Source organism: Macaca thibetana, chromosome 14 (genome assembly GCF_024542745.1).
Source record: "Macaca thibetana thibetana isolate TM-01 chromosome 14, ASM2454274v1, whole genome shotgun sequence".
NCBI lineage: Eukaryota > Metazoa > Chordata > Mammalia > Primates > Cercopithecidae > Macaca > Macaca thibetana.
In genome coordinates, this window is record NC_065591.1 from 9,092,471 (window position 1) to 9,116,934 (window position 24,464).

Genomic DNA, 24,464 nt, shown 5'->3' on the forward strand with positions numbered 1-24,464 from the left:
GGACAGGGGAGGATATGAGGCTCTCATAGTTGACCAGACAAGAGACAATACATGGTGGCTTGATGTAGGGCCATGGACACAGGGCTGGAGAGAGAATGACAGATTTAAGTCTATTCTGGAGACAGAAATGATAGGACTTGGGCTGGGCGCAATGGCTCATGCCTGTAATCCCAGCACTTTGGGAGGCCGAGGTGGGTGGATCATGAGGTCAGGAGTTCAAGACCAGCCTGGCCAAGATGGTGAAACTCCATCTCCACTAAAAATACAAAAATTAGCCAGGCACAAGGGTGCACGCCTGTAATCCCAGCTACTTGGGAGGCTGAGGCAGGACAATCACTTGAACCTGGGAGGCAGAGGTTGCAGTGAGTCGTGATCGTGCCACCACACTCCAGCCTGGGCGACGGAGTGAAACTCCATCTCAAAAAAAAAAAAAAAAAAAAAAGAAGAAGAAGAAAAGAAATGATAGGACTAGCCAAAGAATATATCCTTGATTTCTTACAGTGCAACCTTGGCCCATGGCTCAGGTTAGAGATGGGGTGTTGATGGGAGTCATTTCAGGGTTGCAAACACAGCACCTATACAGGCCACTGGGTACGGATGGGTCCACCTTTGGGATCAAGCCGACCTTCAGAGAGGGTTACACACGGGCCCTGCTACTGTCCCTGTCACCATTCCCGCAAACTAAAGGTCTTCCCTGAGCGCACTGTTGCTAAGAAATGCTGCAAGCAGCAGCCAGGTCAAATCCCCTCTTGCGTTTGTTTTAGAAACATTGTCCAGGGCATTGCTGTTACCTTAGTGACTTTTCTTTTTTTTTTTTTTTTTTTTTTTTTTTTTTTGAGGCGGAGTCTCACTCTGTTGCCCAGGCTGGAGTGCAGTGGCCGGATCTCAGCTCACTGTAACCTCCGCCTCCCGGGTTCACGCCATTCTCCTGGCTCAGCCTCCCGAGTAGCTGGGACTACAGGTGCCCGCCACCATGCCTGGCTAATTTTTTGTATTTTTAGTAGAGACGGGGTTTCGCAATGTTGGCCAGGTTGGTCTCAAACTCCTGACCTCAGGTGATCCACCCGCCTCAGTCTCCCAAAGTGCTGGGATTACAGGTGTGAGCCACTGCACCTGGCTCATGCACGCACTTTGCCACTCTGCTTCCCACACCCTCATCCTCTCCAAGCCCTGCTCAGCGCCCAGATGAAGCCTGTCTTCCCCCGCTTGGCCTGCAGGGAATAAAGTGGACAGGGACAGGGGAGGATATGAGGCTCTCATAGTTGACCAGACAAGAGACAATACATGGTGGCTTGATGTAGGGCCATGGACACAGGGCTGGAGAGAGAATGACAGATTTAAGTCTATTCTGGAGACAGAAATGATAGGACTTGGGCTGGGCGCAATGGCTCATGCCTGTAATCCCAGCACTTTGGGAGGCCGAGGTGGGTGGATCATGAGGTCAGGAGTTCAAGACCAGCCTGGCCAAGATGGTGAAACTCCATCTCCACTAAAAATACAAAAATTAGCCAGGCACAAGGGTGCACGCCTGTAATCCCAGCTACTTGGGAGGCTGAGGCAGGACAATCACTTGAACCTGGGAGGCAGAGGTTGCAGTGAGTCGTGATCGTGCCACCACACTCCAGCCTGGGCGACGGAGTGAAACTCCATCTCAAAAAAAAAAAAAAAAAAAAAAATAAGAATAAGAAAAGAAATGATAGGACTAGCCAAAGAATATATCCTTGATTTCTTACAGTGCAACCTTGGCCCATGGCTCAGGTTAGAGATGGGGTGTTGATGGGAGTCATTTCAGGGTTGCAAACACAGCACCTATACAGGCCACTGGGTACGGATGGGTCCACCTTTGGGATCAAGCCGACCTTCAGAGAGGGTTACACACGGGCCCTGCTACTGTCCCTGTCACCATTCCCGCAAACTAAAGGTCTTCCCTGAGCGCACTGTTGCTAAGAAATGCTGCAAGCAGCAGCCAGGTCAAATCCCCTCTTGCGTTTGTTTTAGAAACATTGTCCAGGGCATTGCTGTTACCTTAGTGACTTTTCTTTTTTTTTTTTTTTTTTTTTTTTTTTTTTTTGAGGCGGAGTCTCACTCTGTTGCCCAGGCTGGAGTGCAGTGGCCGGATCTCAGCTCACTGTAACCTCCGCCTCCCGGGTTCACGCCATTCTCCTGGCTCAGCCTCCCGAGTAGCTGGGACTACAGGTGCCCGCCACCATGCCTGGCTAATTTTTTGTATTTTTAGTAGAGACGGGGTTTCACCGTGTTAGCCAGGATGGTCTCGATCTCCTGACCTCGTGATCCGCCCGTCTCGGCCTCCCGAAGTGCTGGGATTACAGGCGTGAGCCACCGCGCCCGGCCCGTGACTTTTCTAATGAGACCCACACTTGAAGCCAAGATGATCTCAAAAAAAAAAAAAAAAAAAAAAAAGAGGCCAAGAAGAGAAGAGAAACCTCTCCTAGTGCTAAATGCTGAGGAAAATGGAAAGCTTTGCTCTCCTGAGGGGCTGGTATTCGTTTTCCTCTCCAAGAGTAGTCGTGAATGGGGTCTCCCTTTCTGTTGGGAGGAAGCCCAGAACCAAATTTGAAGCCTGCACAGCAACCACGGGGGCCTGTGTTTGCTTCAGTTTCCCCTGCTGTCCTCTCCCCACTTCTCTGCCAGTTCTCACTTCCAACCCACGTGTTTCCTGGTTCACAGTTTATTCTTTTTAAAACCTTCATGATCGGGTCCGTTCTTGGGGAAAGCTAAGCCATTGTAGATAGAGGTGGGGGAGGCATCTCACAGCTCTGGTGCATCCAGCCAGGATGTTTCCGATGCGCAGGAGTGAGGAGAGCACCCCATTTGCCCCCCAGTTATTTCCTGTAACTTTCGACCTGTTGGTGCTGGAGGCCCCTCACCTTCTCTCCATCGCTGCGATCGTCTCTACCAGGGGTGCGTTGCGGGTCTCGGTCAGGAAGCAGACAGCCAGCCCAGCCAGGACTGCGGTGGCCCCGAAGCTCACAGGCGGCAGGATGGTGCTGTACTCCCCAAGTGTGGTAACCAGGGGTGCCGCCAGGCCCCCGAGGCGGGCGTAGACCGAGGCGAAGCCCATCCCCATCTGCCTGTGGGAGGTGTGTGGATGGGTCAGTGCAGCGACCTGCCCCCCTAGGGGCCCAAGAGAGCCGTGCCCTGAGTGTCAGAGGACAGGAGGGACCGGGGATCCTGCCTCAGTGAGCCCAGCAGGTCTCAACCTGCAGCGTCTCCCCCCATGCACCCACCTGATCTCTGTGGGGTACAGTTCGCCTGTAAACAGATACACGCAGATGAAGGAGCTGGCCAGGCAGCCTTTGCCCAGCGCTGCCTGGGCCGTGCACAGGATCTGCATGCCTAGACAGGGCAGTGGGGTGGAGCTGAGGAGGGAGGGAGGAGGGGGAGGCCCAGGGTGCAGTGGAGAGGGGCGGAGCCTCAGGAGGGGATAGGCCGGGGGGAAGAGGCAGAGCCCACTCAGAACCCAGAGAAGAACCAGGATTTCCACCATCTCCCCTTCCCAACTGTTTCTGGGACCCAGGAGTCCCCCAACTGCCCTTCTCTGACTTCTGCCTCCTTGCTCCCTTATTTGCATCTGCTGCCAAGTCCTGCTGGGTAGGCAGGTGCTTTAGAGTCAGGCCTGGATTCAAATCGCAGCTCTCACCCCGCTGGCTGACCTTGGTCACTGTTTCTTACCCCCTTTGCACCTCCCTGTCCTCATCGGTAAAATGAGGAAGATTGGCCGGGTGCAGTGGCTCACGCCTGTAATCCCAGCACTCTGGGAGGACGAGACGGGCGGATCACGAGGTCAGGAGATCGAGACCATCCTGGCTAACATGGTGAAACTCCGTCTCTACTAAAAATACAAAAAATTAGCTGGGCGTGGTGGCGGGCACCTGTAGTCCCAGCTACTCGGGAGGCTGAGGCAGGAGAATGGCGTGAACCCGGGAGGTGGAGTTTGCAGTGAGCCGAGATTGCACCACTGCACTCCAGCCTGGGCGACAGAGCGAGACTCCATCTCAAAAAAAAAAAAAAAAAAAAAAAAAAAAAAAAGAGGAAAATAGCAGCACCTGCTTCATGGGGTTGGTGTAAGCTGGACATGATGCCAGGGATGCAAAGTGCCCATTAAATGTTTGCCATTGCCTTCATTTTCTTTCTTTTCCTTTTTTTTTTCTTTTTTTTTTTTTTTGAGATAGAGTCTCACTCTGTCACTGAGGCTGGAGTGCAGTGGCACAATCTTGGCTCACTGCAACCTCTGCCTCCTGGGTTCAAGCGATTCTCCTGCCTCGGCCTCCTGAGTAGCTGGAATTACAGGTGCGCACCACCATGCCCAGCTAATTTTATTATTTTTAGTAGAGACGGGGTTTCACCATGTTGGCCAGGCTGGTCTCGAACTCCTGCCCTCAGGTGATCCACCCGCCTCGGCCTCCCAAAGTATTGGGATTACAAGCATGAGCCACCGCGCCCAGCCCATTGCCCTCATTTTCAATATGCTTATCCTGCTGTTGTTTATAAATAGCAAAACCCCTATTCAGACATCCAACATTGGGGCAGCAGTCAAGGAAATGATGGTGCCTTCTCTGGCTGGATGGCAGCACTGGCTGCTGCACACTGGAATCAGGTGCAGAGATTTTATAAAACACTCACACCTGGGTCTTACTCACTACCCACTCTAGCAAGACCGACTGTGGATAGGCTTGAATTTGGGTATTTTTTAAAGGTTCCCAAGAGATTCTATTGTGAAGCCAGAGTTAGAAACACCAATCCAGATGAAACATTATCTAGGCTGGGTGCAGTGGCTCACGTCTATAACCCTAGCACCTTGGGAGACCAAGGCAGCCAGATCGCTTGAGCCCAGGAGTTTGAGACCAGCCTAGGCAACATGGCAAACCCTGTCTCTACACAAAAATACAGAAAATTAGCCAGGTGTGGTGGAATGCACCTGTAGTCCCAGCTACTCAGGAGGCTAAGGTGGGAGGATTGCTTGAGCCTGGGAGGTCGAGGCTGCAGTGAGCCATGATTGTGCCACTGTACTCCAGGCTGAGCCACAGAATGAGACTCTGTCTCAAAAAAGAAAAGAAAGAAAAAGGAAGGAAGAAACACAGGGAGGGAGGAAGGGAGGAAGGGAGGGAGGGAGGGAGGGAGGGAGAAAGGAAGGAAGGAAGGAAGGAAGGAAGGAAGGAAGGAAGGAAGGAAGGAAGGAAGGAAGGAAGGAAGGAAGGAAGGAAGGAAGGAAGGAAGGAAGGATCGTATAGTAATAAAAAATCAGGCCGGGCGCGGTGGCTCAAGCCTGTAATCCCAGCACTTTGGGAGGCCGAGACGGGCGGATCACGAGGTCAGGAGATCAAGACCATCCTGGCTAACATGGTGAAACCCCGTCTCTACTAAAAAATACAAAAAACGAGATGCGGCCACTGCACTCCAGCCTGGGCGACAGAGCGAGACTCCGTCTCAAAAAAAAAAAAAAAAAAAAAAAACAAAAAACTAGCTGGGCGAGGTGGCGGGCGCCTATAGTCCCAGCTACACAGGAGGCTGAGGCAGGAGAATGGCCTAAACCCGGGAGGCGGAGCTTGCAGTGAGCTGAGATCCGGCCACTGCACTCCAGCCCGGGTGACAGAGCGAGACTCCGTCTCAAAAAAAAAAAAAAAAAAAAAAAAAAAAATCAGGTCCATGAGGCCAGGCACAGTGGCTCATGACTGTAATCCCAGCACTTTGGGAGGCCGAGGTGGGCAGATCACTTGAGGTCATGAGTTCGAGACCACCCTGGCCAAAATGATGAAACCCTGTCTCTACTAAAAATACAAAAATTAGCCGGGCATGGTGGCACACATCTCTAATCCCAGTTACTCTGCAGGCTAAGGCAGGGGAATCACCTGAACCTAGGAGGCAGAGGTTGCAGTGAGCACCACAGCACTCCAGTCTGGGCGATGAGTGATCATCAGGTCCATGAAACATTTGTGCTAACATGGAAAAGCATGTGTGTGTTTCAACATACAATGAAAGAAGGGCACATTATATATATGTACACATGCACATATATACATAGATATATGTATCCTATTTACATTTTTGTATATATAAACATGTAAAATATGATCTCAACTATGCTAAATACAAATCTATAAATAGGAAAAAAAGATTGGAAGAAAATAGGTCAAGATACCAATAATAACATTTATCCACTTTTACAGGTAAAGAGCCGAGGCACAGAGAAGTTGGACAACCTGCCCACAGCCAAGGCTGCAGTCACAATGGGCAAAGGGCTTATCACATGCTCTATGTTGCTGCTATTCAAACCTGACATCTTGCTGGACTCACTGGACAGTTTGTAAAATACTGAGGGTTAAGTCCCACTCCTTGAGATTCCCAGGGCACTGGTATGGAGCACCCGGGCCCTGGGAGTTTTCAAAGCGCTCCCAGTGAAGGTCATTTTAGCCAGGTTTGCAAACCACTGTTCCAGGGCCAGTCCAGCTGAGGTTTGAATCCTAACTTCTCAACCCTTGGACATGCTGCCTGCTCAGACTTCGGGGGCCGCACACAATGCTGGCCACACAGAGCCAGCTCCTGTGCTCTCCAGCCACTTAGATGCACCTGTCTAACCTCCCTGGCCACACAGTAGAAGCTCTGAGGGCCAAGGCTCAAGGCCTCCACCTGCCCCTAATTGCCACTGGGCACTAAGTGCTTAATACAAACTCTAGTAATCAACAGTCGCTTTCTTTTTCTTTTTCTTTCTTTCTTTTTTTTTTTCTTTGAGGTGGAGTCTTGCTTTGTCACCCATGCTGGATTGCAATGGCACGATCTTGGCTCACTGCAACCTCCACCTTCCAGGTTCAAGTGATTCTCCTGCCTCGGCCTCCCAAGTAGCTGGGATTACAGGTGCACACCACCACACCCAGCTAATTTTTTTGTATTTTTAGTAGAGACGGGGTTTCACCACGTTGGCCAGGCTGGTCTGGAACTCCTAACCTCAGGTGATCTGCCCGCCTTGGCCTCCCAAAGTGCTGGGATTACAGGTGTGAGCCACCGTTCTCAGCCTAACAGTTGCTTTCTTTTCAGATCCGGAGACACACCCCTCAGCATTGTTGCCACGTGAAATTTGTTGTCTATCAGACCCCAGAGGTTCCCAGTTCTTGGTGGGCAGCAAGGGCAGAAGTGGGTGACTCACCTTCTGGCACAAACATGTTGGCGATCACCATGAGCCCGGCCAGGATGAGGAAGGAGGCCACCGTGGCCCGGCGGCCCATGTAAATCATGGTGGCGGTGGCCACGAGCATGGCCGGGATGTCGATGATTCCAAACAGGGCCTGCACCAGGTAAAGGCTGAGCCCAAACTTCTGCAGGTCCATGGCCAGGCCATAGTAAGCCACAGAGTTGGAGAACCTGGGAGAGGCAGTGGAATGGTCCTTGTTCACCCCGTGGTTTACTGTTCTGAGCCCAGGGGAGGGGACTCAAAGATGGATGACACAGGATTCCTCCCCTCGGGGAGTAAAATTCCCTGACTTTCCATAAACACCCCTTCCCGGTCTCCTAAGTCTCTGTCTTTAGTGTTAGAGTTCAGACCCCTCCCTCCACATCCCTTTCCACCACCCACTCCTGGATCCAGTGCACGGGTTCTGGAGTGTGTTTGCTTTTCTCTGCAGTACCACCTCGGTGCCGAAATTAAGGCAGTGCTAAAAAATAAAAAGAGAAGAAGATGGAGGAAGGTCAAAGGACACAGGAGGCAATGTGGAAGAGCTCCCAATGGCCAAAGTTGGAGCAATTTGGGAAATAAGGTAAAGAATGTAGTATCTACTAAATAAAGGAAAAACGTCGTTGAATTATAACCCAAAGTATTTAAACTACATGATTATACATGAGCCTATATAAATAAATGATTTAATAACAAAGTCTTTCTTACAGAAGAACTCCAAACAATATATGTGAATATTCCATTCCTTGGCTGGGAGCAGTGACTCACACCTGTAATCCCAGCACTTTGAGAGGCCAAGGTGGGTGGATCACGAGGTCAGGAGTTCAAGACCAGCCTGGCCAAGATGGTGAAACCCCCATCTCTACTAAAAATACAAAAATTAGCCAGGCATCTGTAATCCCAGCTACTCAGGAGGCTGAGGCAGAGAATTGCTTGAACCCAGGAGGCGGAGGTTGCAGTAAGCTGAGATCACGCCACTGCACTCCAGCCTGGGTGACAGAGGGAGACTCCATCTCAAACAAAACAAAACAAACAAACAAAAAAATCCATTCCTTCAGGAGATGAAAGTTAGTTTCCCTCCCGTTGAATGCGGACTGGACTCACTTTCAAATAATAGTATATGGAAAGAGGCAGCTCACAGTGGCTCACACTTTTAATCCCAGCACTTTGGGAGGCTGAGGTGGGTGGATCGCTTCAGCCCAGGAGTTCAAGACTAGCCTTGGCAACATGGTGAAACCCCATTTCTACCAAAAGTACAAAAATGAGCCAGTCTCATAACCTGTCTCAAAATAAATAAATAGATTAAAATTTAAAAGTAAAAAAAGAATATGGAAAGAGAACATTATTTTTACAGTGGAGAAACGTGATAGACACTACCTTAACCAAGGGATTAACTTCAGCATCACCAGTAATCAGTCATGTTGACATCACATATGCCCTCATATGGTATGATATGATATGATATGATGAGAAGCTCATATCACCTCCATGGTTCTCCTTTCCCAAATCCACAATCCCAGTTTAATCATGAGAAAACCATCAGACAAATCCAAACTAAGGCCAGGCACAGTGGCTCACGCTTGTAATCCCAGAACCTTGGGAGGCCAGGCTGGTGGATCATCTGAGGTCAGGAGTTCAAAACCAGCCAGACCAACATGGTGAAACCCCATCGCTACTAAAAATGCAAAAATTAGCCAGGCGTTATGGTGCATGCCTGTAATCCCAGTTACTTGGGAGGCTGAGGCAGGAGAATCACTTGAACCCGGGACGCAGAGGTTGCAGTGAGCCAAGATCATGCCATTGCACTCCAGCCTGGGCAAAAGAAAAAAAAATCCAAATTGAGGGACATTCTACAAAATACCTTACCAATACTTTTCAGAACTGTCAAGGTCATGAAAAATAAGGAAAGACTAACAAACGGCCACAGATCAAAGGAGACTAAGAAGATATAATGACTAAATGTAATGGGATATACCAACTGGTGAAATCCAAATAAATCTCTAGTTTAGTTAATAGTAAATTACCAATCTTAAATTATTACTTTTGACAAATGTACTAAGGTAATTTAAGATGATAATATGAGGGGAAACTGGGTGAAGTGGATACAGGAACTGTCTGTACTATCTTTGCAACTTTTCTATAATTATACATTTATAGAAGAATAAATATACATTTATTTCAAAATTTTATGAAGATAAGCTAACAGAATATATTTGTGAAAACTAATATTCAGAAAATAAATTTTATCCAGAAAAAAATGTATACATGGGTATATATATATAATTTTTTTTTTTTTTTGAGATGGAGTCTCACTCTTTTTGCCCAGGCTGGAGTGCAGTGGCATAATCTCGGCTCACTGCAACCTCTGCCTCCAAGGTTCAAACAATTCTCCTGCATCAGCTTTCCAAGTAGCTGGGATTACAGGTGCACACCACCACACCCAGCTAATTTTGTATTTTTAGTAGAGACGGGGTTTTACCGTGCTGACCAGGCTGGTCTCAAACTCCTGACCTCAAGTTATCTGCCCACCTCAGCCTCCGAAAGTGCTGGGATTACAGGCATGAGCCACCGCGCCTGGCCAAGAAAAAAAAAAAAAATTCTTATGTAAGGCAATAAGAAAAAAGATAATCCTGTAGAAAAATTGGCAGAAGTCTTGGATAAGCATTTCACAAAAAACAAGCTATCCAAAATACCAGTAAGTTCATGCAAATATTTTTCATTCCTTAAGACATCAGAGAATTGGAAATCACAGTACAATATCACTACACACTCACTATAACGGCTAAAATTAAATTGCAGACAATACCAAGTGTTACTAGGGATGTGGAACAAGCTGAACTCATATGCTTCTGATAAGGGTGTGAATTGGCATAACCACTTTGGAAAACTGCTTGCTTCTATTACAGAGAACCACACCCATACTTTATGATCCAGCAATGCCAATCCTAGGTATGTATCTGACAGAAATGCAAGCGTGGGCCCAGCACAGTGGCTCACATCTGTAATTCCAGCACTTTGGGAGGCTGAGGTGGGAGAATCGCTTGAGCTTAGGAATTCAAGATCAGCCTGGGCAACATAGTGAGATACTGTCTCCATACAAAGGAAGGAGGGAAGGAAGGAAGGAAGGAAGGAAGGAAGGGAAGGAAGGAAGGAAGGAAGGAAGGAAGGAAGGAAGGAAGGAAGGAAGGAAGGAAGGAAGGAAGGAAGGAAGGAAGGGGAGGGAGGGAGGGAGGGAGGGAGGGAGGGAACGAAGGAAGGAAAAAGAAAAGAAAAGAAAAGAAAGGGGAGGGAGGGAGGGAAAGAAAGAAAAGAAGAAAAGAAAAAGCAAGCAAGCAAGCAAGCAAGCAAGCAAGCAAGCAAGCAAGCAAGAAAGAAAGAAAGAAAGAAAGAAAGAAAGAAAGAAAGAAAGAAAGAAAGAAAAGAAAGACAGGTGTGTTTGCTCACCAAGAGAAATGTACAAGAATATGTATAGCAGCACTATTTGTAACAGACCAACCTGGGAAAAGCCCAGTGTCCTTCAGCAGTAAAATAGGTAGGCCGGGCGCGGTGGCTCACGACTGTAATCCCAGCACTTTAGGAGGCCGAGATCTGCGGATCACAAGGTCAGGAGATTGAGACCATCCTGGCTAACACGGTGAAACCCTGCCTCTACTAAAGATACAAAAAACTAGCTGGGCGTGGTGGCACGCGCCTGTACTCCCAGCTACTCGGGAGGCTGAGGCAGAGAATCGCTTGAACCCAGGAGGTGGAGGAGGTTGCAGTGAGCTGAGATTGCGCCACTGGATTCCAGCCTGGGCAACAGGGCGAGAGTCTGTCTCAAAAAAAAAAAAAATTGGTAAAGTTTCTGTATTAGTTTCCAATTGCTGCTGTAACAGATTACCACAAATTTAGTGCCATAAAACAACACAAATGTATTATCTTACACTTCTGGAAGTAAGAAGCCTAACGTGTGTTACTAAGCTAATGTCAGAGTGTGGGCAGGGCTGTGTTCCTTCGGAAGCTCCACAGGAGAATCTGTTTGCTTGCCTTTGCCAGCTTCTAGAGGCTGCCTGCATTCCTTAGCTTGTGGCTCCTTCCTCTGTCTTCAAAGCCAGCAGCACACAGCATCTCCAAAGGTCTCTCTCTCTGACCTTCTTCTGCCACTTAAAGGGACCCTTGTGATTGGACTGGGCCCACTCAGATAATCCAGGGTAATCCTCCGTCAAGATCCTTACTTACATCTGCAAAGTCTCTTCTGCCATAGAAGGTAACACATTTAGAGATTCCAGGGATTACTTACCGATTTCTAGTAATATCTATATTATATATAGATATAGATATATTTTCTGGGTATGGTTTTTTGTTGGATATTGGTTTCTGCAAGTATCTGATTCTACTGCATACCTTGCTTTTTAAAAATAATTTTAATTTTGGAATAAATATATATTTACAGAAAATCTATAAAGATTCAGACATCTTTGGGGGTCATTATTCCATCTACCACAAGTAGTATATTCGTACCATGGATTGTTATACACAAAGAACGAACTAAATTACATATGACAACGTGAGTGCATCTCACAAACAGTATAAATTACAAAACTATGTAGCTCAAGTTATATAAAGCTCAAAAACAGGCTAATGTAATCTGTGGCATTAGAAATAAGGATAGTAGCCGGGCGCGGTGGCTCAAGCCTGTAATCCCAGCACTTTGGGAGGCCGAGACGGGCGGATCACGAGGTCAGGAGATCGAGACCATCCTGGCTGACACGGTGAAACCCCGTCTCTACTAAAAAATACAAAAAACTAGCCGGGCGAGGTGGCGGGCGCCTGTAATCCCAGCTACTCGGGAGGCTGAGGCAGGAGAATGGCGTGAACCCGGGAGGCGGAGCTTGCAGTGAGCTGAGATCCGGCCACTGCACTCCAGCCTGGGCGGCAGAGCGAGACTCCGTCTCAAAAAAAAAAAAAAAAAAAAAAAAAAAATAAGGATAGTGATTCCCTTAGGGGAGGGTAAGGAGTGAGGAAGACACGGTGGGGCGGGGCTTCTGGAGGCTGATCATGTTCTGTTTCTTGACCAGTATGTTGATTAATGGGTGTGTACAGTTTGTGAGAATTTGTCAAACTGAGCCTTGTACATTTTTGCATGTGTGTGATACTTCAACAAAAAGTATATGTGGGCCAGGTGCGGTGACTCATGCCTGTAATCCCAGCATTTTGGGAGGCTGAGGTGGGCAGATCCCTTCAGGTCAGGAGTTCAAGACCAGCCTGGCCCACATAGAGAAAACCTGTCTCTACTAAAAGTACAAAAATTAGCCAGGTGTGGTGGCACACACCTGTAGTCCCAGCTACTCGGGAGGCTGAGGCAGGAGAATTGCTTGAACACAGTTGACAGAGGTTGCAGTGAGCTGAGGTGGCGCCGCTGCACTCCAGCCTGGGCGACAGAGTAAGACTCTGCCTCGGAAAAAGATAAATAAATAAAACTATATGTGGGAAGAAGAACTCCAAGATGATCCATCAAATTCCTGACCTGGGTGAACACAAACCTTCTCCCAGTTATTCGAACACTAATCTAGGTGTTGTGAACGGATTTTTCAGATGTAATTCCGGTCCCAAATCACTTGACTTTAAAACAGAGAGAGTTTTCTGGGAGGGCCTGGTCTAATTACATGAGATTTAAATCTGGGTCTAAGGCCGGGCGCGGTGGCTCAAGCCTGTAATCCCAGCACTTTGGGAGGCCGAGACGGGAGGATCACAAGGTCAGGAGATCGAGACCATCCTGGCTAACCCCATGAAACCCCGTCTCTACTAAAAAAATACAAAAAACTAGCCGGGCGAGGTGGCGGGCGCCTGCAGTCCCAGCTACTCGGGAGGCTGAGGCAGGAGAATGGCGTAAACCTGGGAGGCGGAGCTTGCAGTGAGCTGAGATCCGGCCACTGCACTCCAGCCTGGGTGACAGAGTGAGACTCCGTCTCAAAAAAAAAAAAAAAAAAAAAAAAAAAAAAAAAAAATCTGGGTCTAGATCTCAAAGACCGGGAGTTGGAGATGCAAAGCATGGGAGAGATTTGATGTGAGGAAGATGTTCCTTTGAGATGGAGGAGGCCACTTAGCCAGCAATATAGATGGCTTCTAGGATCTGAGGGTGTCCCTTGACTAACAGCCTGTAAGGAAATGGAGACCTAAATCCTACAGCTGTAAGCGGTTAAATCGAACCAACAATTGAAATGAACTTGGCTGTGATTTCTTCCCCAGAGCCTCCAGAAAGGAGGCTTCGTTCCAGCCTCCTAAGAGCCTGAGCAGAGAACCCAGCTGGCACTTCTGGCCTGCAGAATTGTAAGCTCATAAATGGGTGTCATTTGAAGCCACTAAATTATAGTGATTTGTTACATAGCAATATAAGACTAAAACATTACACAAAAAATAAAGTGACCATTGAGAAATTTGAGGGACACTCAGTCAAAAACCACCAGGTTTACATTCAGATCTTTTGCTTGTTAACATGTCTGCTAACCTAGGAGGAAAGAAGGCGGAAAGGCTCCTGAGAATGTGAGCTCCAGAAACGGAGTCTTCCCAGAGAGACTGGACCATGACCAGCCAGCACTGCCACTGAGGAGAGACTGGCAGTGGCAGGGAGAATGCACAAGACATTCTCTAAGATTCCTTTTCATCTTATAATTCTGTGGCTCACAATATTCTAAAATTCATTCATTCATTCATTGGTTCATTCACTCAGCAAATATTTATTGCAAAGCTATCACACGCCAGGAGCTGGTTACATGTAATGTTGTAAAAGTTTTTACAGATGTGATTAAGTTATTTAAAAAAACAAAAGCAGAATAGGTAGAGTATTAATCCTGTTTTTTTTTCTCTTGAGACACTCTGCCTCACTCTGTTGCCCAGGCTGGAGTACAGTGGCAAGATCTTGGCTTGCTGCAGCCTCCGTCTCCTGGGTTCAAGTGATTCTCCTGCCTCAGCCTCCCAAGTAGCTGGGACTACAGGTGCACGCCACCACACGTGGCTAATTTTCATATTTTCAGTAGAGATGGAGTTTCACCATGTTGGACAGGCTGGTCTCGAACTCCTGACTCAGGTGATCCACCCACCTCGGCCTCCCAAAGTGCTGGGATTACAGGCATGAGCCACCACACCCAGCCACTATTAAATCCATTTCTATAAGAACGTGTGTATGTGTGTGTGTATGTGTGTGTGTAAGTATGTGGGTGTCATGGATGTACCTTAGTACATGTATCTTCAAGGGTACAAATTCATGCCTGACAGAAATGGGAGATGGGAGATGTTCAGAGGTGGAAGGGAGAGTAGGTTGAGAGGAATATTCACTTGTATATCTGATAACAGAAAACAACTCGCATTCAGGCATTGTTCCACCTCCTTTGCAGACTAATTTTCACAACAACCTTATGTGGTAGGTTCTATTATGATGCCCATGTTACAAATGGAGAAACTGAGGCACAGAGCGGTTAAGTAACTTGCCCAGGATCACAAAGTCAGTAAGTGGCAGAGCTGAGATTCAAACCGAAGGAGCAGATTCCACAGTCCTGCTTCTTAACCAATGCGCTACACTGCCTATCTGTTTCTGGATTCTTTTTTTTTTTTTTTTTCCTGAGACTGAGTCTGGCTCTGTCGCCCAGGCTGGAGTGCTGTGGCCGGATCTCAGCTCACTGCAAGCTCCGCCTCCCGGGTTTACGCCATTCTCCTGCCTCAGCCTCCCGAGTAGCTGGGACTACAGGCGCCCGCCACCTCGCCTGGCTAGTTTTTTGTATTTTTTAGTGGAGGTGGGGTTTCACCGTGTTAGCCAGGATGGTCTCGATCTCCTGACCTCGTGATCCGCCCGTCTCGGCCTCCCAAAGTGCTGGGATTACAGGCTTGAGCCACCGCGCCCGGCCTGTTTCTGGATTCTTTGGGGAAAAAAAAGTTTTTAACAATGAATATGCGTGCTTTTCAGAATTTAGAAAAAAAACCACGAGGTGGCTCAAGCCTGTTATTCCAGCACTTTGCGAGACCAAGGGGGAGGATCTCTTCAGTCCAGGAGTTCTAGACCAGCCTGGGCGACATTGCAAAACCTCACCCCATCTCTATTTTTAAGAATTAGCCCGGGCTTGGTGGCAGGCACCTGTAGTCCTAGCTACTACAGAGGCTGCGGTGGGAGGATCGTTTGAGCCCAGGAGGTCGAGGCTGCAGTGAGCTACGATTGTGCCGCTGCACTCCAGCCTGGGTGCCAGAGCAAGACCTTGTCTCAATCAAATCAATCAACCAGTAAAGAAAAAATCCCAGTTAATTGAAGGCATTTACAATAGGGTTTGTGGAAGTTTGTGAAAGTTCACCAGTTCCTAACAATTCCTCTTTCTCCTCCCTCATCCTTTTTCGAACCCCAGGACTCCCCATCCCCACCTCAACCCAGACACACTGGCGAGGAAGGGGTAGGGGAGCACGCTCGCCGCCTCCCGCTCCCCAAAGCCAGGACTGTGCAATTGATCCCAGGCGCGAGCCTGGCGTGGCTCCCAGCCGGCAGCGAAGCGAAACATTTGGAAATGGCCCCGATTTTCCGGGTGCGGTTGGTAAGTCCCAGCGTGCACGAACCAAACCTGCGGTGCCTGGGGCAGCTTTGAGCGGGTCGGGTCGGGTCGGCTTCATGGGAGAATGGCCCCACCTGCAGGCAAAGAGCTCCGGATGGCTGCTGAGTCACTTTCTCAACAAAAACGGGCTTTTGCTTACTCTTTCCAGAAGGATCCAAGACAGGACTTTCTGCTCTGGAGTTTTGAACTCAGGATCTGTTTCTCCTTCGCGGAAAGAGGAAGGTGGAGGAAAGGCAAGCCCAGGCCGGCGGGGCTACCGCAGGAAGACACCCCTCCTGGACTCGGGTTCGCTGGAGGCCCCTCGCTCCCCAGAGCCAGAACTGCGCTGCCTGCCACGCTGTTGGGGACAGAAGCCCTCACAGCCTCCCAGAGTCGGGGGCCGTCCCATCTTCCCAGTACACAGGGGTCACAGCCCCAAATCCAAACCAGAGGAAAGATTCTATACCCCAGAGCTTCCCAGGGGGCCACCTGTGGTTTAAGTGCTTTATGTGCCTTAACTGTTTTTTTTTTTTTTTTTCCTCCACACGGGTTCTCGCTCTGTCACCTAGGCTGGAGTGCAGCGGTGAGATCACAGAGCACTGCAGCCTCCAACTCCTGCATTCAAGCGATTCTCCCACCTCAGCGTCCCAAGTAGCTGGAACCACAGGTAACAGCCCTCCATGCTCGGCTGGCGCGGGATCTCCCTGTGTTGACCAAGCTGGTCTGGAACTCATGGGCTCAAACAATCCTCCCGCCTCTGCCTGCCATAGTGCTGGGATTACACACATGAGTCACCAGGGCTGGCCTCATGTCTTAACTCTGGATCCTCACAAGGACCTTACAGATGTAGGAAAGAGGCCCCAGGAGGCTGGGCTCCCTTACTTGCTCAGGTCACATGGATAGTCTGGCCTCAGAGCCCAGCTGATATCTACTAAAAGCGACTCCCCAGTCTGCTACAGAAAACAGATAGCTGCCCGCCTCTACTAAAAATACAAAAATTAGCTGGGTGTAGTGGCACATACCTGTAGTCCTATCTACTCGGGAGGCTGAGGCAGGAGAATTGCTTGAACCCGGGAGGCGGAGGTTACAGTGAGCCAAGATCGCACCACTGCACTCCAGCCTGGAGACAGAGGGAGACTCCGTCTCAAAAAAAAAAAAAAAAAAAGAAAGAAAAAGAAAAACAAAAGAAAGAAAGAAAGAGAGAGGGGAAGAAGAAAAAGAAGAAAAAAAGAAAGAAAGAAAGAGAAAGAAAGAAAGAAAGAAAATGGATAATAATTCATTGCCTGTAGTCCCTGTTGTTATCAACACCAATTATTTAAATGTGCAGGAAATCCAGTGGAATGAAATCAACACGGTTGTTTTTTTTTTTTTTTTTTTTGAGACGGAGTCTCGCTCTGTCGCCCAGGCTGGAGTGCAGTGGCCAGATCTCAGCTCACTGCAAGCTCCGCCTCCCGGGTTCACGCCATTCTCCTGCCTCAGCCTCCCGAGTAGCTGGGACCACAGGCGCCGCCACCTCGCCCGGCTAATTTTTTGTGTTTTTAGTAGAGACGGGGTTTCGCCGTGTTAGCCAGGATGGTCTCGATCTCCTGACCTTGTGATCCGCCCGTCTCGGCCTCCCAAAGTGCTGGGATTACAGGCTTGAGCCACCGCGCCCGGCCAACACGGTTGTTTTTTATCAGCCCTTCCCCTTAGGATTTGTCAGCTTCCAGTAGGTGGCACTACTGCATATGGGCTGCCTTTGTATTTTTGTCCATTTCACATCTTCATGCCTGTGAACCTGTTAGGAATTCCTTCCTGCCCACCTTGCAAACTTGATTAACCATCTTTTAAAACTAGTCTAAATGCTGTCTCCTGCCTGAAGCCCTCAGCAGCCCCAGCTAGCAGAAATGCTGTCAAGATACATGTCTCACTGCATGGAAATTACGATTTTCCTGTCTATCCCCTTCTGGATCCAGAAGTGTTTTTTCCAGAGTGTGACACTTCCCAGAATCCACTGGAGAGCCCGCCCCAGGGGCATATCAGGATGGGACAAGTTACATTCTGGAAAAGCTGCCTTGGTGATTCTAGTAGTCCTCCCACCCAGGTGAGACCCATTGCCCAGAAATGGGGTTCCTGGGTTGGCATGATATCTCATCTGTCACCACATCTCAGCGTCCAGCAGAGGCCGAGTGCTGGAAAAAGGGTGTGGGAAGAGATTGAGTTCACACGGCTCACCTGCTCATTGCATTAAGAGTATTTCAGAACAGAGTTTTTCAGTGGGGGCAGAGAGCATGCCCCTGCCTTGGGTGAAAGACTTGGGCATGAGCCTGTCACCTACCAGATCACCATGAGACAGCATGTGACCTTGCGGATGGCCGGGGTTCGGAAGAGGTCCAAGATCGAGTTGGAGGTGTGGACACTTGCAAACTCACTCTGGATGTAGGAGCTCACCGCCTAGGTGAGAAGAGTCTGCTCAGGGGAAGTGAGGGAGCTGGGACCCCACATCCCTGCAGGGAACCCCTTCATCTGTGTGGAGGAGAGCTGGGGTTGAGGTCTTTGGTGAGGTGGCTGGCCCTTGTCTCCTCTCCATCCAAAGACTGATGGCACTTGAGGGGCTGTTTCCAGGGTGTTGAGAAGCTCCAACACAAACCCCAACAGTACTGAGGTTCCGTGGTTCTGGAGGGCCTCCCACCGCATTCCTGGTATAGACTTGAAGACTGTGTCAGATAAGAGCAGGGGTTCCAAGTGGTTCTGCCACTTCCTACTGTATGTTCTCAGGCAAGTTACCTGACCTGTCCCCACTTCAATTTCCTCATTGGCAAAAATGAGACATGAAACGAGGTTATGTACATAAAGCTCTTAGCCTAGTGCCTGGCATGGGGCTTGAGAAATGATGCGTATTGATAATAAATGGTAACTATCTTATAATAAATGGTATTTGTGATAGTACTTTTGTTATTGATTCCCCAGTAATTTTACTTTGTGGTTGCTATTTTAATAATTTTAGTTTATTATTTTATTAAAATTTCAACTGGATGTCAAGGTTAATAGGGTTATTTCCTCATTGCAAAGATGGATCAACTGATGAGCAAAGCAGTTAAATTATTTATCCTAAATCACACAGTCATTCAATACCCAGACAACATCTTTCACACGTCAGAACTCTGCCTGTATTGTGTATTCCCAGCGTCTACACCTGGATGGCACGTGAGTCCTGGGAAGTTGCTAAATTCTAGTACAACTGGAGGTTGCCAGCAAGACTGAAGACTGTTCCCACCCTTCCTTCCTCCCAGCTCGCTCACCTCCTTGGTCAGCCTTTCCCCTTCCTCCTTCCTTCCATTCATTGCAGCCACCTTCTGCAGATTCTGTACAGCTAAGTGGGACTTGCCATGCAGGAGGAGCCAGCGGGATGACTCTGGAAGCCACCTGGGATCGAGAGGAGGAGGAAGAAGGATCTGGGGCTGGGTAGAGCTCATTCTGTTCCCCAAACCCAATAGCTCCTTGCCCACCTTCTTTCAGACCCAGAAAAGGTGATCTGTCCTCCTGTCTGTTGCATCAGGAAGTCTGGGGGCCATGCCAGCTTCCCTTTTTTTGCAGCAAATCATACAGAGACTCACTGAACAGTATTTAAAGACTACAGAGGACTTGGCCAGGCACGGTGGCTCACACCTGTAATCCCAGCACTTTGGGAGGCCCAGGAGGGTGGATCGACTGAGGTCAGGAGTTCAAAACCAGCCTGGCCAACATAATGAAACCCCGTCTCTACTAAAAATACACAAAAACTAGCCAGGCGTGGTGGTGTGTGCCTGTAATCACAGCTACTCGGGAGGCTGAGACAGGAGAATCACTTGAACCTGGGAGGTGGATGTTACAGAGCCGAGATCGCTCCACTGTACTCCAGCCTGGGCAATAGAGAGAGACTCCATCTCAAAAACAAAACAAAACCAAACAAAAAACAAAAACTACAGAGGACTTAAGATTTCAACAGACCCGTGGTTTTTCTTTTTTTAGACAGAGTCTCACTCTGTCGCCCAGGCTGGAGTGCAGTGGCACAATCTCAGCTCACTGCAACTTCCGCCTCCCGGATTGAAGTGATTTGCCTGCCTCAGCCTCCCGAGTAGCTGGGATTACAGGCACCCACCACCATGCCCGGCTAATTTTATTTAATTAATTAATTTATTTTTAGAGACGGGGTTTCACCATGTTGGCCAGGCTGGTCTCAAACTCCTGACCTCAAGTGATCTGCCTGCCTCAGTCTCCCAAAGTGCTAGGATTACAGGTGTGAGCCACCGCATCTGTCCCAGACCCGGTTTTGAATCTGGTTCTGACCCCAGCTGTGTGGCCTTGAGTGAGTCATGGGCCCTCTCTGTAATGAGGCTGTGCCTCATTACCCTCTTATAAATGCCCCAGTTATATTCTTATAACTTTATAAGTACTTAGAGTACTTATAAAATGTTGAGGGATGTGAAGGAGTTGATGAAGGCAAAAGCTCTTGGGATGTTCCAGGGCCCCACACCAATGCAAGGGATTTTACCAGAGTGTCCCAGTAGCCATTTGTGAGGACTTGAGAGCTTGCAGCCTCCACGAATGCCTGCCATCCTTCGTGTCCCACGTCAAGTCCAACAAGTCCCGGTCACCGCACACCCCAACCTCTCCCAGGGCCAGGTGAAGACTCGGCCACACAGGTGCACCCTCCCCCACCCCACTCTGTTCAGGACATACCAAGAATAGAGGAAAAAGATCAGGAAAGGAGCAGAGACGGCAAACTGCAGGCACCGCCAGGGGCGAATCAGGTAGGCTATCCCCGCCAGGATGAGCTGGCCCAGGGTGAAGGAGTACCCCAGCAAGATACCTGCCACAGTCCGGCCCCGGGTGGGCATCCACTCCACAACTGGGGAGAAAACAGTGACATGCAGTGGCATTCAGCTACCCATGTGGTTAATTCACCACACCCCCCTTATGATTCTGACAGCTTAAACTCATTCCAGAGACCTGCTGAGACACAGGCAAAGGTGTCCTTACTGCACTCCAGATGAATTCTAAGTGGATCAAAGAACTCAACAAACAATAAAACCACAACAATGCCGGAAGAAATCAGGGGAGATTATTTTACAATCTTAGAGTAGGGAAAGGCTTTTCCAAGGACATCACAAAACCCAGAGGCAATAAAAGGGGAGGTTGACAAACTTGGAGTTGTAAAAATAAAAAATGTCTGCATTGGAATAAAACAAAACAAAACACCATAAGTCAAGCCAAAAAAAGTCAATAAAAAACGTAAAAATATAGTTGTTGTAACCCAACTAACAGATAAACTAACCCAACTAACAGATAAAGGATTAATTTTGGGCTGGGTGCAGTGGCTCACTCCTGTAATCCCAGCACTTTGAGAGGCTGAGGCGGGTGGATCACCTGAGGTCAGGAGTTTGAGACAAGCCTGGACAACATGGCGAAACCCTGTCTCTACTAAAAATACAAAAATTAGCCGGGCATGGTGGTGTGTGCCTGTAATCTCAGCTACTCGAGTGGCTGAGGCACGAGAATTGCTTGAACCTGGGAGGCGAAGGTTGCAATGAGCTGAAATTAATTGGACCACTACACTCCAGCCTGGGTGACAGAGCTAGACTCTGTCTCAAAAAATAAAAAAAGAAAGAAGAAAGACTAATTTCCCTAATACTGGAAGAGTTTTCACAAATCAATTAGAAAACAGCCAACAAGCTAAAAGGAAAATGGGCAGAGGTGCTCAACCCCATGCAAAGACAGAAAACACTAATTTTTGTAAAGAGCAAAACTTGGAACAACCTGAATGTCCATCTACAGGGGACTGGTTAAATAATGACGACACACCCTTACGAGGCAGCTGTAACGAATTAATGAGGAAGCTTCTTCCCAGTGGGCAAGAAGCCCGGGCGTCCAGCCCTTCAGCAAATCCTTCAGAATTGAGCCGGAATCTGAGCTCTCCTCGCTGCCTCCACTGCTGCCACCGTGGCCCAGCTCAACCTGGTCTCTTGCTTGATGACAGCAGTAGCCCCTTAACCGGCCTCCCTGCTTCTGTCCTGGTGTCACATGGCAGCCAGATAAATCTTATCAGATCTCAAATCCTAAATCAGATCGGGTCTCTCCCTGGTCAAAATCCTCCAGTGGCTCTTGTCTCAATCAGAGGCAAAGCCGAGGTCCTAGAACGCTGGCCACAAGGTCCTGCAGAACTGCCCTCCGCGACCCCCCCTGTCGCCCACCTCCCAACTCTGCTTCAGCCACAGGGCCCTCCTTGCTCTTCACCCTGGGCACACTTTCCACGGCAGGGCCTCTGCCTGGCAGTTCCCTCTGCCTGGAATGTTCTACCCCAGAAACCTGCAGGGCTCACTCCCTCAACTCCTCCCAGTTTCGCTCAGAATGACCCCTTTTCAGTGCAGTCTTCCCAAACCACGCTAATTAAAACTGCAGACCCCTCTCCTCCAACCCGGCCATTCTTTGTGGGGTTTTTTGTTTGTTTTATTGAGGCAGAGTCTCACTCTGTCACCCAGGCTGGAGGGCAGTGGTGCGATCTCGGCTCACAGCAACCTCCACCTCCCAAGTTAAGCAATTCTCTTGCCTCAGTCTCCCGAGTAGCTGGGATTACAGGCGCCCGCCACCATGCCCGGCTAATTGTATTTGTAGTAGAGACGGGGTTTTACCATGTTGGCCAGGCTGGTCTCAAACTCCTCAGGTGATCTACCCGCCTTGGCCTCCCAAAGTGCTGGGATTATAGGCATGAGCCACCGTGCCCGGGCAATCTGGCCATTTTTCTCCCCTTTCCAGGCTTTGGTTTTCCTCTGTAGCACTTACTGTCTTCGAACAAACTATACGATTCGTTATGCGTGGTGGTGATATCGCCCCTCGCTAGAACATGGACCCCAAGGAGCTGGGCTTTGCTGTGTTCACCGCAACCTCTAGAGCCTCTCCAGGCACTAGAAGGTCCTCTATCAGGCAGTGGACCAGTGACAACTTGGTTAAGTAGAAGAATCAAGATACAGAACAGTGTGCACAGGAACAAACATGAGGGGAGGCATATATATATATACATAGGCGGGGGGTCACTACACTTGTGCGGTGTGACCCGAGGCAGGGCATGGCCTGTGGTGGGAGCTCCAGGGCACTTGATAGAATCTCTGCAAAGTCGTCTTTACAGGCTGAGATGTCCTAAGACAGCGCCCGTCCTCTCCAGCCTCAGGAGGTGTTAAGAGGCTGGGCAGTCTGTGATGCGTATGCGTGCATGCGTGTGTGTGTGTGTGTGTGTGTGTGTGTGTGTGTGTGTGTCTGTATGTGTCTGTGTAGGTGTTAGAGCCCATTCCAGCATGAAGTGGACCTCGGACACCTGTTTCAAGCCATGGCCGGATGCTCACCCTGCAGAGTGAGCTGTGTAGGCTGGGATTTGCTGAGATCCCACTTTGTGCTGGGAGAGGGAGGGGAGGTCAGGTGTGCTGGCCTGGTGCGTCCTGGTTCTCCGGTCCCAAGATTTCTCCCTGACCGCTGATATAAAAGACCCATCCTATCTTTGCACAGCTGACGGTGGCAGCAGTTTCTGCGCCCAGTGATGTCCCCAGGAGCAAGCTAAGTGTTAAAATGAAGCATAGGTGGGTGGCAGGCCTGTGTCCTGTGTGGGCTTCCTACTGCCCTGCAAAGCTTTCTCCAAGGACCACCCAGGGACTGCCCAGAACCAGCCCAGAGTGAGGACTGAGTCTGCCATTTATCACTTGGGGGCACAACACTCCAAGCTGGCATTAGGAGCCAGGTCTCCACCATGAAGCTGAGGAATCACCAGCCTTTTTAGAGTCACACAATTTCAGGACTGGCTGCAGCCCTGGGGACCATCATGGCTCACTCCCCTCCTGTGTCCCTGTGGCCTCTGTGTCCCCACACTAAGCCTGGAGACAATAGGTGCTTAGTAAGTGGTTATTTTTGGCTAATTAACAAATAAAATAAACCTAACCCTCTCAGTTTACAGATGAGTACACTAAAGCCCAGACCTGGGAAAGGCCATCCAGGGACTCCCCACCCACAGCCAGCAGGGCCACCACTACCCGGGAGCCCAGGTCCCCCAAGTCCAGAACTCTGGCGGGAGGCTTTGAGATGAGGTTGCTGGATGAGAATCCCAACTAAACAACATGAGAAAAATGTCCAACGACCCTGGACGTTGCCATCCCCGTGTCCCCCTGCCCCTGCCCCCTGCCCCCACCCGCCCCACTCTTTCAGGAGCCCCAGTCCTTCTCGGCCTCTCCTCGGCTGGACTCACCCAGGGAGAGGGAGTTGAGGATGATGCCAGAGAAGGTCATGCCCATCAGGAACCGGAAGACGCAGTAGGCACTGAAGGAGCTGAAATACGCTGTGGCGGACCCCGAAGCTGCCAGCTGCAGGTACGACCAGACCAGGGGGGCCTTGCGGCCCAGCCTGAGTCCAGAGAATGGGCACAGGCATTAGAGTTTTGAGAGGCAGCAGCAGCATCCCCCAAGAAACAAATTGGCAGCCCACGCCTGCCCCTTCCACCCGAGCAGGGGCGTTATCAAGGCAGTCACGTCACGGGGAAGATGGGGTACCCCGCGAAAGCCACCCCTCCAAAACAGAAACTTGAAACTGCTGGGACCAGGCTTCGTGGCAGGGGTTAGTCACAGACACAGGGACATGGTGTAGAAGGACGTTGGCAAGGAGATTTAGTCCAGGCTCGAGGAAAGGCAGGGACTCTACAAAGCCCCAGAGGGGCGTGTGGCAGGTGGGGA

At 49.4% G+C, this 24,464-nt stretch overlaps 2 protein-coding genes and 1 pseudogene across 4 annotated transcripts in view; 2 read left to right on the forward strand and 1 right to left on the reverse strand.

Annotated features, from left to right (window-relative positions):
- Window positions 1-16,979, forward strand: part of LOC126935634 (uncharacterized) — a 30,216-nt pseudogene extending 13,237 nt beyond the window's left edge.
- Window positions 1-24,464, forward strand: part of FAU (FAU ubiquitin like and ribosomal protein S30 fusion) — a 231,467-nt gene that overhangs the window by 106,383 nt on the left and 100,620 nt on the right. The gene's annotated exons all lie outside the window — the stretch shown is intronic.
- Window positions 1-24,464, reverse strand: part of LOC126935633 (solute carrier family 22 member 20-like) — a 29,637-nt gene that overhangs the window by 2,129 nt on the left and 3,044 nt on the right. The window contains 7 exon segments of the mRNA XM_050757374.1: window positions 2,889-3,092; window positions 3,249-3,357; window positions 7,163-7,377; window positions 18,053-18,168; window positions 19,017-19,140; window positions 20,437-20,605; window positions 23,984-24,138. Coding sequence (XP_050613331.1) covers window positions 2,889-3,092; window positions 3,249-3,357; window positions 7,163-7,377; window positions 18,053-18,168; window positions 19,017-19,140; window positions 20,437-20,605; window positions 23,984-24,138 — 1,092 coding nt within the window.